General features: G+C 38.1%; 3 protein-coding genes across 6 annotated transcripts; all 3 read left to right on the top strand.

Annotated features, from left to right (window-relative positions):
* Positions 1 to 3,888: 3,888 nt before the first annotated feature.
* Positions 3,889 to 5,148, top strand: LOC135610473 (histone H2A variant 1). 3 transcript variants are annotated; one of them, XM_065105006.1, is made up of 3 exons: positions 3,889 to 3,994; positions 4,172 to 4,288; positions 4,679 to 5,148. In XM_065105006.1, the coding sequence occupies exons 2-3, from the start codon at positions 4,181 to 4,183 to the stop codon at positions 4,973 to 4,975; spliced, it is 405 nt and encodes a 134-aa protein (XP_064961078.1). In that variant the 5' UTR covers positions 3,889 to 3,994; positions 4,172 to 4,180; the 3' UTR covers positions 4,976 to 5,148. The 3 variants fall into 3 exon arrangements, with proteins under 3 accessions (XP_064961078.1, XP_064961080.1, XP_064961079.1); XM_065105008.1 differs by having other exon boundaries at positions 3,896 to 3,994; positions 4,169 to 4,288; XM_065105007.1 differs by having other exon boundaries at positions 3,900 to 3,994; positions 4,093 to 4,288.
* A 648-nt stretch (positions 5,149 to 5,796) lies between these two features.
* Positions 5,797 to 9,658, top strand: LOC135610472 (uncharacterized). 2 transcript variants are annotated; one of them, XM_065105004.1, is made up of 3 exons: positions 5,797 to 5,973; positions 6,102 to 6,333; positions 9,153 to 9,658. In XM_065105004.1, the coding sequence occupies exons 2-3, from the start codon at positions 6,142 to 6,144 to the stop codon at positions 9,510 to 9,512; spliced, it is 552 nt and encodes a 183-aa protein (XP_064961076.1). In that variant the 5' UTR covers positions 5,797 to 5,973; positions 6,102 to 6,141; the 3' UTR covers positions 9,513 to 9,658. The 2 variants fall into 2 exon arrangements, with proteins under 2 accessions (XP_064961076.1, XP_064961077.1); XM_065105005.1 differs by having other exon boundaries at positions 5,801 to 5,874.
* A 1,706-nt stretch (positions 9,659 to 11,364) lies between these two features.
* Positions 11,365 to 14,546, top strand: LOC103975309 (calmodulin-like protein 8). Its single transcript, XM_009390241.3, has 4 exons — positions 11,365 to 11,566; positions 13,444 to 13,601; positions 13,694 to 13,774; positions 14,145 to 14,546. The coding sequence occupies exons 1-4, from the start codon at positions 11,494 to 11,496 to the stop codon at positions 14,277 to 14,279; spliced, it is 447 nt and encodes a 148-aa protein (XP_009388516.1). The 5' UTR covers positions 11,365 to 11,493; the 3' UTR covers positions 14,280 to 14,546.
* Positions 14,547 to 14,821: the final 275 nt, after the last annotated feature.

Here is a 14,821-nt window from a genome sequence, read left to right as displayed (position 1 = left end):
TCAAGAGATCCTCAACAAACAGTTCTATTTCCATGTCAACCATTAATGATGGGTTGATCAAGTGGATCACGAGGACGACAATTAGTGCAAATCGCCACGCAAAGCTTTAATATACATGCTGTGATAACAGTGTACTATTCTCAGCATATATATGCATCCAATTAATTAACATGTATGGTGATGAAAGGGTTGTCTCAGTTTGGTTTCATGCTTTGATTACCCAAGAATGGAACTCGCCGTCATCAAATGTGAGAGTACAAGTTAGGCCAGCTAATTAAAGTAATTCCGATTTAATATAAAGTGTATATATATATATATATATTTATTTATTTATATATGTATGTATGTATGAGATGAACTGAGTTGATGAGTGAGCTTGGATTAGGTTGGAACAAATCTTGAGAAGATGGCAATCCTGATTACATGAATAATTATGATCAGATAAATAATGGAGAAGAGGAATGACATAAATGCTTCATATTTAGCTGGAATTGACCTGGCCTAATCTTGATTGCAGCTGTGGAGAAGAGAGATGGTATGTGTCCTCGAGAGGTGGGGGCGACATGTCCTTGCAAACCACAGTTAGAATCCAATGTTGGATGAATAATTCTATGGGCCCTTAAGGTTTTTTAACCCTATCTTGGGATGTTTATGTACAACACTATCTTTGTGAAGTACCAATATATAGATGCTACATTCTCATGTTTTTCGAGAATGTCAAAAGATTTGGGCCACATTTCGATACAAGTATGTAGAGAAACAGCGGTGACATGATAGTAAGGTTTTCTTTGGCATATATAATTATGTTCAGGTTCATATACAGTAAGTACCCTATGTAAGGATGGATAAATATTTTTATGAGTTTTAATTGTGTTCAGATTATAATTAGAGGAATCCTAATTAGATTAAAGCTCCTTAGTGAATTAAGATTTATATGTACGAATATATTATGAGTTTCAAGATTTCGGTGGGTGAGAGAGGCATAGAGGAAGATACTTTGAGTGCTCGTAAAGATTTCTTTCTAGAGTTTTTAGAGAGAGTTAACAAAAGAGTCATTCAAGGTTTAGGTGAGAGGATGCGTAAAAAAATTTACTCGAGTAAGGATAACTCAAGTGCCTTGTAATTGATATATGTAGATGTAGTGGGAGTTATGGAGCCACATTAAATCATGCGTCGACCTTGTCACGAATTATGTTTTATTAAATGGTATCGAAAAATTTATTCTCGATTTAATATTAGTCGGTGCAAAATATATTTGAGAATTAAAATATCATTGAAAATATATAGAATTTGATATTTATGTTTTTATTATGAATTTTTTTTGTAATTTATTTGTTCATAAGCTAAGTTAACTTTATTTGAAGGAAAATAATGACATAGAAAGCAATCTTTAGTTAAGATATTAGCTATCTTAATTGATACTGATCTAAAAAAAAAGAAAAAAGAAAAACTAAGAGTGTGAACTTATCTTTTCATAAGCTATTGTAATTATAGGTAATTATAGTTATTTCTCTATTTTATGCTCATTGTTTTTGGATTTTTTGAATTAATTTTTTTGGTATGAAGGTCTCTTTCCACCCCATAAAGAGAACAAATAACAATCTAGTACTAGTTTTGATGTGATCATTTCTTTGAGCCAATGATGCAGTGTTTAGGTTTGGCAGTGCAGCTCACCACTAAGCGCATAAGTCAATATTCGATGACATGGTGTGAATGGCGTCTGTGATCATTTAGGTTTTCAGCTACACCAATTGGTTGTGAGCTGAGTTTAGTTGAGCAGGCTTTAATGGTGGTGCTGCCGAGGGCACCTTTCTCTCCTTTTTACAGGTAGGACAAAGGCTCCAACTCCACCATCTTCAATTGCCTGTCTCCGGGTCAAATGGGGTAGGCATTCTCATCTCATGCTGGCCCTATGAAAGCAGGGATACCAGGTTAGAATGGACATTAAATGCCAAGCTGATGGGGTGGGTGGGAGGTGGTGATTGATGATGGATCTGCTTCTTCATTCTGATGCAAGCAATGTTGACTGCAGTGATGCTACTGCTCGAAGAGGGTCCGGTTCTTCTGATTGTGGCATCATGGCTTTGCAGATGGAGCCCATGCTGGGCTGCTTTAATGATCGTGGTTAGCATCCTCGACTCAGACGTGTATCTGTGTGGAGGATCAAACCAGATTTTTTGTTCCTCAAGCCGAAGCTTGTTGTGATCGATCATACTTGGCATCAGCAGGAAAAGAAAGAAGACATGTATCATATTTTTCTCTTTCTTTTCTTTTTTATTTTGAAGCTCAAACAAGATTTCTTCCTCGAGAGAAAAAAGGAACAAGAGATGTATCCCCAGACAAAACTTTCTTGGTTATAATCCGCGTGCATCAGCTCGAGAAGAAGAAGTCTCTTCTTCTTCCTTAAACAAAAAACCTTGTTGCCGACGAGGAATAAAGATTTCTTCCTAAGAAGAGAGGAAGGCACATGTGTTCCTCAAACAAAATCTTCCTCTCTGGAGCTGAAAATAAATATGTTAGCTCATATGTCAGTCGACAAATTGGTATCCTCACCTTCTGAATCATTAATGAGATACTGAATGAATACTCCTCTCACAAAGATATGGGTGTCATTCTGGGGATACAACATCACATGATACACGGAGCTCACGCCCTGAGGGTTCACATGCACAAGTAAATGTCCCTTGATGGGCATTCAAGGACACCCATGAATACCCATCCTCTCACCAACCTTAAGTGAGTGTAGGTGTGGAGGTGCACCCCATTCCATGCGTTGCATGCTTGAATGACAAGTTCACAAGGATACAAGGTCTGCGAAAGAGAGAGAGAGAGAGAGAGAGAGAGAGAGAGAGAGAGAGCATGATAGTTTGCTTGGAGACTTGCAGGTCTTGTTGTCTCCATCTTCCTCTTTGCTGGTGGCAGGATGCAGAGGGGGGACATGCAAGACAAATGCATGAGGAAGCTCACAGTGGATCGATTCATCACCATGGCAGCATAAGCTTCTTTGCTTCTCTGTCTGAAGCAAGCAATGTGCAGTTCCATCAATCATAGGACAGTAGCAGCTGAAGCATTCATCTCATCCGGGTGTATTGCCTCCATGTTGAGAGGAACATATCAATCATTCTGGCTTCGACCATGCATGTTGCTAATAAATTTTATGAGGTACATAACGTATTTGTCTCCCAGTAAATATAAGTTATTGTGTTTGGTGGAAACTATCGGCATGAATTTATGGCAGATCGAAATCATAGTAAACTCTTCCCCTTCCCAGATGATATATATTTTTTACTTATTTTTTAAAATTAAAAAAAAATTACGTGAATTCGCCTATTGCTTATACAAAAATACATAAATCGACTCGGATATCTCAATGGAGATTATTATTTTTAATATGTAACACGTCAAATCATCCATTCTACAGTGAAAATTAATCACACAATATTTTTTATTTTAAATAAATAAATAACCGAGATGAAAAATACGAATCGGACGATAATATATGACAACCCGACGAAATATTCAAACCATGTATGGTTGAGTATATGAATCTTTTTTGGTAATTGAGCTTTATACATGACAATATTTTGATCCTAAATTAAGGAAAAAAGTATATTTATGCATGAATTTTCATTTGCATTTTTGAATGGCCTAATGGAATCAAATAGACTTATGTGAATCGGCTTTAATGGGCTGGGCTTGTGGGAAGACTGACTATAGGCCCAATGGGCCGTTCAATCCTGGGGGCTAAAATAGGTAATTGTCAACCTATTGGGGTTAGATGTGTAACTTCAACGTTTTACACGTGAAGTCATTGAACAGATGATTGAGGGTAGTTTTGGAATAAAGCGAAACGTTTGAAATTTCCATTTCCGCCCGCCTTTGGAGCCAAACTGAACGCCCCCAAAATTTGCCGCCTATCCATTTATAGACATTTCGTCTCCGCTCCCGCTCTCCTCGCCCTCCATCCGCCGAAACATCTCTTGAAGCCGAAGAGGTACTCCGTTTCTCCCTCTTCTATCTCGTCGTCTTCTGATTCTTCATTTCAAGTCACCTACTCGGCTTTGGTCTCATGTTCTTCCATGCTCGATTTAGGGTTTTCGCGGGGAAAAAAAGGCTTCTTTTTTTCGTCTAGGGATTTTCGGTTCCTTATCGAAGGCTTATTGTTTAGTAGGATCGAAGAATGGCAGGGAAAGGTGGGAAGGGGCTTCTGGCTGCGAAGACGACGGCGGCGAACAAAGACAAGGACAAGAAGAAGCCCGTTTCCCGGTCTTCCAGAGCTGGACTTCAGGTCGGCCCTGTTCTTCTTGTCTCCTTTTGACTTTGGAGAACCGAGGAAGTAATGGCTTTCTTGGGATCTCCATATTGGGTTTGATCAGGAATTCCTGTTTTATCAAGTTTACGTGCATCGATCATTCTTTATCTTTTGTCTGACCTAAATCCTTTTCCAAGTTTTGGTTTTTGGTGTTCTGTAGTAGTAGTGTTCAGGTCAACAGTGGCATGCTTCGAGTGTGTGATCTAGCATGGACTGTTGACTTCTATTTCAATTTACATGGTGTATAATCCAACGCTACATGTAACATTGTTCTTCACTTCTTCCAACACAAGGAAAACAAACATATCTCTCTTTAAGTTTCTCATATTTTGTTGGTTGTGTGGTGCACATCATCTGTGCATGCAGTTTCCCGTTGGTCGGATCCACCGCCAGCTGAAAACAAGGATTTCTGCAAACGGGCGAGTTGGAGCCACCGCCGCAGTGTACTCCGCAGCCATACTGGAGTACCTGACAGCAGAGGTGCTGGAACTTGCCGGAAACGCAAGCAAGGATCTCAAGGTGAAGCGTATCACCCCCCGCCACCTTCAGCTAGCCATACGAGGGGATGAGGAGCTCGACACCCTCATCAAGGGCACCATTGCTGGTGGTGGTGTCATCCCCCACATCCACAAGTCCCTTATTAACAAATCCACCAAAGAATGAACTTGCCGTGCTTTAATTTGACATAGGGCTTGATGTTGTAGTTAGTGATGATGTTGTAGTTCTCAGCTTGTATGTGAGTCTCTCTCTCTCTCTCTTCTTGCATTTGGTGTTTGTAATGTTTGCTGCAGCATTTCTTGTTTTGTTGATGTAAGACTGGCACTAAGTTTGTGATATCTTTTAATCTAATCTAACTTTGCTAATGATTGTGGTTATATAGCTTAACATCAGTTGTAATTCTTCTCATAGCTCTTTATAATTCATTTATCCTTGCTTGAGATGAAACAGGAGTTTCTCATGATTTTTTTGTTTTTGTCAGTAATTACCATATTATTGGATGTTAATTCTTAATAGCCAAGTCTTGATATGAAATCCAATCTTCATCATTTATTTTTTTGTTAAGAAATATTCAGATATCATAGTTGAATTTTTTTTTTTTTTGCTTTATAATTTTAGAGAACTATTTGAATTAGGGTTTTTTTAATCAAAATTTACTTCATATTTGATCAGACATGGATATGGATAGTATATATATATATATATATATATATATTGAATAGGGTAGATTATATATAGCATACTAAACAGTCCCAACTAAATCGTACCCAAAAACAAACCCCAAAGCCCTCGCGCTTAAGCCAAATTGCCGTCTTGCCACGCTGGCTCAGACAACGTTTGCTTGCCTTTTGATAGGAGGAAGGACTGGGGCCCAGAACACCGGCTTATGGGTCCCAACCTTCTCCAATCACACGGCGGGTACTCGGGTAGAATATTTGCTGGTTATGATGTTAGTGTGCATATATGTATGGATCATGATAACTCGTCTCCGTTTTTGGGCACACTTCCAAGAATTGGAGATTCCTCTGGTCTTCCCACCCTCTCGCCTCACGATTTCTAATCGAGTAGGATCGTTAAGATGCGTTCCTCTCTTCTCACGATTCGGAGCTCCTCGTTCTGTTTCTTCGATTAATCGATTCCATTTTTCGGCGTTTGATTTATTGGTTTGTTCTTCGATCTCGATCTCACAATCTAGGGTTTCCAAGATCTCTCTTTTTTTTTTTTCCTTCTTGATGAATGCTTATTCGGTTTTGGGGTCGTAGTTTGATGCTGGATTTGTTTTGTTCGATAGATTGGAGAGGTGGGGAGATACTTGGACCGCGGAAGAGGAGATGGGGGCGCTGTTGTCGAGGTTCTGGTTCATGTTGTTCCCTGCGAGTGAGTACAAGATCGTGGTCGTCGGGTTGGACAATGCCGGCAAGACGACGACGCTGTACAAGTTGCATCTGGGGGAGGTCGTGAACACGAGTCCTACCATCGGGAGCAACGTGGAGGAGGTCGTCTATAAGAACATACGGTTTGAGGTCAGCGACAATTATGTCCTTTTTGATCCCTCATTTCCAATTGCTTGTTGATTATATTCTATCAAGCATTCCATTGCCATTCGACGATCATCATCTTATTTAACTTCTAATTTCTCAAGAACTTTAATTGTAACTAGCGGTTGGTTTTGGCTGTCTGGAGAACGGTCGGAGATAATGTTAAAAGACGATAAATTTCATGTGGAAACACTCCTTTAACCTTTGCGCTGGATAACCTTTCATTCACATACAACTGGTCTTGTTATTTTTTCTATTATATGACATACGTTTGATGATGTAAATTTGTCTGAGGTCAAAATTTATATATGTTCGATAACCTTTATTTTCTGTAGTTCTAAAGCGAAAATTTGATGGTTGATTCTTGTACCATCGGTTTTATAATTGGAGAAACCTACAATATGCGGAGTCGAAGTTAATGTGGATAACATTATGAACCAAAGTTAATGTGGACTATGTTATGAACCAGTGAGCTCCACAACGGGTGCTAATAAATTAGGGTTTGTGGATGTGTTGATGATCATGTGATTTTAAGATTGGTCTGTTTATTAGTAATGATAACAGAACAAGAGTAATATGGGTGTGGGATGAATAGGAGAGGAAACTATTGCTTTTTATAACAAAGAGAAGCTGATAGCCGAACACATGCGGTGGTAAAAAATTGGAGTTAACCTAGATGGAAGTAATCTCCTTTGGTTGATGCTTTTATAGTCAGATTGAGATACATAGTAGAAAAGTTAGTTGATTATAATGCAGTGTAGGAATATAAATCTTCTTGCAACTTGTTGGCTTCCTATGGAAAATGAAACTATAGTTCATGAATTTATGATCTTCAAGAATTTGGTTTATAGTTGAAAAAAGTGCTCTCTTTGGATTTAGAGTAAGTCATGTAGGTAAGATTCTGATGTAAATGAAGGTGATTTGTCAAACAGTTTTAGTGATCTCATTAAATGTACAAGTGTAGTTCAAATTGAAATATGGATCTATGTTTCCGATTCTACTCATCCCATATCTGGTGCTTGATCTCCTGTTCTTTTTGCCTCACACTTTCTTCCATTGTTTAAGGTTTTGATGTTTGCTTCCCCTATAGACTTTGTAGCAAGTAAGAGTTCTCGTGATGATCTATTGGCATTGCCTCCAAAAAGGAGCACTTGAAATCACTCAAAGTAATTACTGATATACGATCCATGTTTTACTTTAGAAATATCACATTTTGTCCATTTCAGTCCCCAGCAGTCCATGGAACGCTGGTCCATGTTTTTTTTACAATTAGTCCCTAAATATGTGGCTTGTTTTCTCCAAGAAGTAAAGTTGTTTTGGGATGTCGGTGATAGCATACTATCAACTTTATAACTTGTATCATATGTATAACCAATTTGAGATATAATACTTTTTCTTAATTGCATTTATCATGCTGTATTTGCTGAACATTGTTTGAAAAGTGAAGCTTTAAATTTGAAGTTTTTATTTTTTTTGCAAAGTTAGGTTAAATGTACCATCATTGTACTTTTTTTTTTGTGAATTGAAAATTGATATTATAGAGAGCCAGTGTGATATACCTGTAATAGCCAGAAAAATACTTACCAATTGGTTATCCTGTATCAAGGTTTTTAAGTTCATTCTGTAAAAGGTGAATGAAGTTAATTCTGTGAGGTGGCTGTGGATACAATTCGTATGCAGGATTGTTCTATCACATGTTAAGAAACATACAAATCAAAGCATTAACTTGCAAAGTTTTTTCTTAACTAGTGGAATTAATGTGCTTAAAGCAATAGCTTTAATTATTCAAAATGGTAACAAGTCCCATATGAATGAAGAGCTTTTGTATTTCTTTTCTTCTTCTGAAGGGTTTTCTTACTGCTTCTATTTTAAAAGGCTAGCTAGATACATGAGATGAATCTACGTATTCATCTGGTAAGAAGTGTGGAGAAATCTTTTTTCTTGGCTGGTGGAATGATAGGACATGAACTTATCCTGCAGTTCATTTATATTTATTTCTAGCAACATTATAAATGTCTATAAGGAAATGTTCAGTGTTTCAGTGGCTATTTAGTCACATTATATGATTAATCATGTGAACTTATACATGCAGCATTAGGATTACAGCTTCTTGTTTAAGACTAAGCTTGAAGGTGATAACTGTGTACAATCAAATGTTCTGTAATTGATTATGGTAACTACTTGGCTTCGAGACGGTGCTTTGTTTATTGTACTTGAAGTGTATTGGCAATAATACGATATTATACTTTGCATCTGTTTGCAGACAACTTGGTGACTTAAAAAGAGATGCATTTATTCTTTGAGAAACAAATAGAAGGCTCCTGAAATGTAACTTAAAAGTATATATGCTGGATTCATCAAAAGTGACATTTTAGGTGACTTTTCCTAGATTCTGTGTTCACAAAACCTTGTCCAGTAGGTCTCTGTTTTCTGGTTATAACTTATCATCTTTTCAGCAAATGGAAAAACTAAATAACTATTAAACGTCCTTCTACTTGAGTTCATATATCTGAATAGGATGGAGAGAACATATATGCCCATATTCTTTTTATATTCTTGTTGTTCCACAAAATTGAACAGTATTTTATCCATGTCTCAATAAATTTCACTATTTTTATTAGAATATTGATGTCTGCTAAGCTTATTGGCCTACCTTGTGCATTTTTCCTATGTTCGTTTAGTGAGTTATGTCTATGACTGGATTTCCTTCATTTTGTGGTGCAAGAACTGGTCATAGATCCTTGGCTTATTGGGCTAGCTTAAAACTGCATTCCATGTCTAACCCTGTCATTCCTAGCAAGCAGGTGTGGGATCTAGGGGGACAAGAAAGGCTGAGAACCTCATGGGCAACATATTATCGAGGGAGTCATGCTCTTATTGCTGTAATCGACAGTACTGACCGAGCTCGGATCAACATTATGAAGGATGAGCTTTTTCGACTTCTTCAGCATGGGGACCTCGAGCATACCGTGGTACTCGTATTTGCCAATAAGCAGGATCTCAAGGATGCCATGTCCCCGGCCGAGATAACTGATGCTCTCTCCCTCCACAGCATCAAGAATCATGACTGGCACATCCAGGCTTGCTGTGCCATTACCGGTGAAGGATTGTATGATGGCTTGGGGTGGATAGCCGAGCGAGTCGCAGGCAAGCCAACGACCTGAAACAGACTGTGGTTGTGCGTCGTCTTTGCGTTCCCGTCACACGGCCGACTTGTCATTTAAGGTTTTGGAAATATGTTTATTTGTGTGTACTTCATGGATGCATCATTTATATTCCAAGCAATATGGATTCTTTTTTTTTTCCCGCAGCACTATTTATTCTGCAGATTGAAGTTGCAACTGTTTAGAATTTAATGCCAATGTAAACATTCCTCATTACATCTCAAAATTAGGCATGCATCCATGAATTTTTCTATTTCAGCATTTTATGTGGATGGCAGATGACATGAACTTCCATTGTTGTACGTAGTATTTAAAACATCTGTGGGCACAGGGAGACTCCTTAACATCAATTTAAATGGAGAGAGATGAAGGGATTCCTAATTAGGACACACAGAGAAATTAGCTGACAAAAACTGCAGTTAGTAGGAAACTTATTTGTGATATTATGATTCTAGGTTGGAATTTTTGGATCTAATTAACAGTAGTATCATTAGAATATCCGGATAGATAGTTGACTACCATAATTAAATTTTTTTGATATTTTTAGCTCAAATTAATTAATGATTAGACTCTTTATTAGTGGCTAAATTATGTTTTTCCTTTTGGTGGTCAAGAGAGAGATATGTGGAGGATAAAGGGATATTTATGCCATAAATATAACAATAATAAAGAAAATACAAAGGCCAAAAAAATTAATATTATTATTTTGCATGAAAAGTGGGGAAAATTGATAGAAAGATAAAAAAAGTATTTTCCTACGCGCACTTTGGCATCAAACAACTAAGAGAGAAAGGCACGCGTCGCGACTCGGGCGGTCGTGCCGAGTCACAATACGCGTTTCCCGCGCCGGTCAAACAACCGCGTGAGGTGGAAAAAGAAACGCCGAACCGCGTCGCACGTGCCACGGCGTCGGCAGTCGCCGTTTCTCTAATGCCATCGTGACATCGGATCATTTGGTCCCGCATGTCGCCGTCCAATCCCAGCACAGGTAATCTTCGAGAGGCGATCATATGAGAGGAAACCGACCCGTACGTGGCGGTCAACGTCTTCGCGTGCAGGCTAAGCAAAAGCCGTGGAGGCTGCGGTGGACTTCCGTCCAAACAAAACGAAATGCAAATAATATTAATAATTTAAAGTAAAAAAAATATATTTATTTGTTCTATGATCGCATAATGTGTGGGATCAGTGGTTTACTGCACGCGCGCACGCACACACATGAGAGCAGCAGAGTTGTCCATGAGCTTCTCTCATTCGAGTCTGAGGGCCGCCGCCACCATCAACACCACCACCACCACCACCCCAACCCCATGGGGCTGCACCACCTGATCCCACCTCTCCAGCTGTCCATAGCTGGAAGAGAACAATAAGAAATGGGAGACTGAGTACTCGATGAGCCTGCCCGACTCTGCTGACTTTGATGATGCACTCATTTTGATTACAAAGATCTCATCTTTCCGCAGTTACAATCCATAGGTGGACATCCTGCAACTGTGGATTTGCTATGAAGCACTAGGGTGGCATTCAAGGAGAGGAAGAGGATGAAGAAGATAATCTTTGGGTAATTAGAATGGCCAATCGAGCATACTTAATCACTAGCCAAAATTTGTACATACATCCCTCCAAAACCATGGCTTTTGTATTTCTTTCAGCAAATTTCCAGAACTAATAATAATGAGATTGGAACACTAAGAAATAATGCTTAGGATTAAGGGTGAATATGCCATTTTAACTGCTTTTTTGGGCTTTGGATTGCGACAATATAGTACTGTCAAATGTGCATTTGACCAGCCTTTTTGGCCGGTCAAAGCTATTATTATTATTATTATGCCGGCAGAGGATTCATGCCTACAAGAGGCTTTGGGCATGCCTTCCAGCTTCAGAATACCACACAGGATCTTCCTTCCTTCCTTGCTTCCCCACTCCTTGTCCCTCTTTCCTTGCTCCTTCCCTCCTGTTTGCTTCTTAAGGCAGTGAAGCTATCATGAACCGGTTGTCAGCTGATCAGATATCTGAGTTCCAAGAGGCCTTCTGCCTCTTCGACAAGGATGGAGATGGTTTGTTCTTCTTCTGCCAGCCTGTCTTTGCCCGCCCTTCTTTTTTTCCTGCTTATGCTTCTGTGTCGTTGGTTTTATGAGCTTCTTCTGTATGGTTTGTGAGTCCATGTGAGTTGGTTCTGATATGGGATTGGGATTTTTTTCTCGAGTGGGCATATGGTTGCCTTTGCTTCACCTTTTTTTTCTTCCTCTCTGTTGGTTTATCAGATTTTTATCTAGTTTTGAGCCTCATAGTCTGTGATGTTTGGCCAAAGAAATTGGTCTTTCTTTGTCCTCAGAACCAGTGAAAGTTCTAATTGGCTTGATCTTTTTTGCTAATGAATTAATAGGAATAGTTTCTCTCTTAGGAAAGTTGGTCTTTTGCGATTCTGGTCTTTCATCTTTTCTTCAGGGAAAGGTAAATATTGTCTCATATTCATGTCCATATCTCTGTAAATGTTTGGATATTGAAGCCTTAATGTTATCATTTCACAAACATCTGTTGACTGGATTCAAACTACTGTTTCTACTGCAATTTGCTTCCTTGTAACTTCCATATCAGATTTGATGATTTTCTTTGTTAAGTAAGATAAAGCTGACTCCCTCCCCCCACTCCCCCTCCTCCCCCCCCGCCCCCCTTTTCTAGAGTTCTTTGTAAGGGATTTGTGATGATTTTGACTTTTCCTCCTCTGAAATACTCACATTTACCTATTTCAAATGTTTGATGTTCTATGAGTAGGATACATGAGTTGGTCATGGGCAATTCAAGGCAACTTACATTAGAATAAATTGTTCTGGTCCTCTATATGGGTTTTGTTCTTAGAAGAGTCCTTTCTTCTAAACAGAATAAGGTTGATAACTTGCTTGCAGACCATGTTAAGCAGTACATCAAAATTTTGGAAGCTTGACAGATCATTTTAATGCCAAAGCAATCCTCTTTCGAATGGCTTGCTTATTGAGGCCAAATTTTGATTTCACAACATCAAATGCTTGGTTATTAAGCAAGTTCGTAGCCTGTTCTTTGTCAGAAACTCATTTAGTAATTGAACAAGTTGCTTAAGCTCAGTCGGATTCCTACAACCCAAATCGAATTTATAACCACTTATACCTAATATATATTGTGATAGATCATAAGAGGGGCGAAAATTTACATCTTTATAAAGTATTTAGATAATGGAACTTTTGTTGTGTGGATCATACAGAACGACATCTCAGAAGCTCAAGAGAAAAGGGGAAGGAGCACATGCACCTTTAATGGATGGCAAATATTTACTGCAATTGCGTGAACTAATTTTGCATCCCTCTGTGTACACACATATATACACATGTTATGTAAAGATGTGTTACACATTCTTGATAAACATATTTCTTTCCAATTGAAAAGATTCGAGCAAATGTAACCCAGGTTTCAGGACTTGGTAACACTCTGCATACAAGAATGAACCACACTTCAGGTAACATAGCACATGAGCCTTTAGTTTTGACCATATTTTCTCTCGACCATTGTTACTATCATTTTTTCGTAGGTAAACACATGTATTATGAAAGATTATATGCTTTACGAAAATTCTGTGTTCGTACACAATTTCATTTAGGATTAATTGTAGATAAAGCTAAACACAATAATCTAAGCATGGATCACCAAATTTAGATATTTATCTGAGTCTTGTAAGTATAAGAGTTTCATCAAGTCATTGAGTTGACTGCCTCTGTAGAATTTTTAAGTCAAGTTATTGAGTTTTCAGCAATGCAATCTATTAGTTTTTCTAAAGTCAGCTTATTGTTGTTTTAGTCTCCACCTATGGGATGATTCTCTGCAGTTCTCTATTGCCTTTCGGAATTGCTTAACAATTTAACTCGCCTCTCAGATTCCTCTTGCTAACATGCTGTTATGATAGGCTGCATTACACTGGAGGAACTGGCCACTGTCATCCGATCGTTGGGTCAGTACCCGACTGAAGAAGAGCTGAAAGATATGATCAGGGAGGTCGATATCAATGGCAATGGCACCATAGAGTTTACAGAGTTTTTGAATCTAATGGCTAGAAAGATGAAGGTAGACAAGTATCCAATTCAGCAAAATAAGCTCCAAAACACTTGTCATAAAAAATATTCACCAACAACATTTGATTTTTCCTGATGTCATAGGAGAGTGATGCTGAGGAGGAACTAAGAGAAGCCTTCAAAGTTTTTGACAAAGACCAAAATGGGTACATCTCAGCCACTGAGGTAACTGCTGGATTGTGCTAATTCCCTTTTAGTCAGAGAAATATTTTCTTTGAATTGGTAGTTTACTTATCTAAGGAAGTCATCGAAAATTTATTACTTGGATGCCAACAACCTGCCAACGCGGCCCAATATTGCTTCGATTTAGATTAGATCATCGATCCAGATCCACGAAATTTTGGTTCTTATTTCTATCGTAACCCGCTACATTGAACTCGACAAACTTTTAGATTCTACTACTATCCCTGGATCAAATTTCAGAGGTTGTGACAATCTCCGGATTCTCTTGCACTTAGTTTATCAAGCATTCTCATTCTAGAATTCCGAAAAAACAACTTCACTGGATCATTAACTATAACTTTCTTGCATGTAGCTGAGGAATGTGATGATCAATCTTGGGGAGAAAATGACAGATGAAGAGGTTCTTCAAATGATCAAGGAAGCCGACACTGATGGTGATGGACAAGTGAACTTTGAGGAGTTCTCCCGGATGATGATGGCTGTCTGAACCTAAGATGCATAGAAACATCAAAGCTTTGTGCCACAGGACTCTGCAAATTGTCAATACATCTATGTACAATAATTATTTGTTCATTACTTTTAACACTGTTGCCAATTTTTTGTTGGTTAAACATCAAAATATTTTCTTTGAATGCTACATCAGTATATATCAAGCATGTAAGTTAATTCCTCTTCTGTCTCCATGTCAGAGATGACATGCAACCTAGAAAGAATAAGCTCAATGTTAAGCTGAGTTTTTGCTTGGTCTTTATTATTTTTTTGATGATGAGTCTTTGGATCAATGATATGCTTCCATGCTTATGCTTTTAGTCAACATCTAGTTAGAAAAATATGTCCTTGCAAATTTGGTGATAATATACTATATATATATATAATTTTTTCACTAAAATAATGCCTTTTCTCCTTCACTTTTTTTTTAAGCCAGAATTTGAATGATAGATTGATTTTTTTTTTTCCTCTTCTAAAATTCATCATCTTTTGTGAAAATAATGTCTCACATCTATTGCTCTTGTTCAATTGAGATGGTGA

Source organism: Musa acuminata, chromosome BXJ2-4 (assembly GCF_036884655.1).
Source record: "Musa acuminata AAA Group cultivar baxijiao chromosome BXJ2-4, Cavendish_Baxijiao_AAA, whole genome shotgun sequence".
NCBI lineage: Eukaryota > Viridiplantae > Streptophyta > Magnoliopsida > Zingiberales > Musaceae > Musa > Musa acuminata.
This window is presented reverse-complemented; position numbering and strand designations above follow the sequence as displayed.

Coding starts and splice junctions, on each gene's coding strand:
- LOC135610473 (XM_065105006.1), top strand. CDS start 4,181: ATGGCAGGGAAAGGTGGGAAGGGGCTTCTGGCTGCGAAGACGACGGCG. Junction 4,289..4,678: donor CTTCCAGAGCTGGACTTCAG/GTCGGCCCTGTT, acceptor CTGTGCATGCAG/TTTCCCGTTGGTCGGATCCA.
- LOC135610472 (XM_065105004.1), top strand. CDS start 6,142: ATGGGGGCGCTGTTGTCGAGGTTCTGGTTCATGTTGTTCCCTGCGAGT. Junction 6,334..9,152: donor ATAAGAACATACGGTTTGAG/GTCAGCGACAAT, acceptor CCTAGCAAGCAG/GTGTGGGATCTAGGGGGACA.
- LOC103975309 (XM_009390241.3), top strand. CDS start 11,494: ATGAACCGGTTGTCAGCTGATCAGATATCTGAGTTCCAAGAGGCCTTC. Junction 13,602..13,693: donor TAATGGCTAGAAAGATGAAG/GTAGACAAGTAT, acceptor CTGATGTCATAG/GAGAGTGATGCTGAGGAGGA. Junction 13,775..14,144: donor GGTACATCTCAGCCACTGAG/GTAACTGCTGGA, acceptor TCTTGCATGTAG/CTGAGGAATGTGATGATCAA.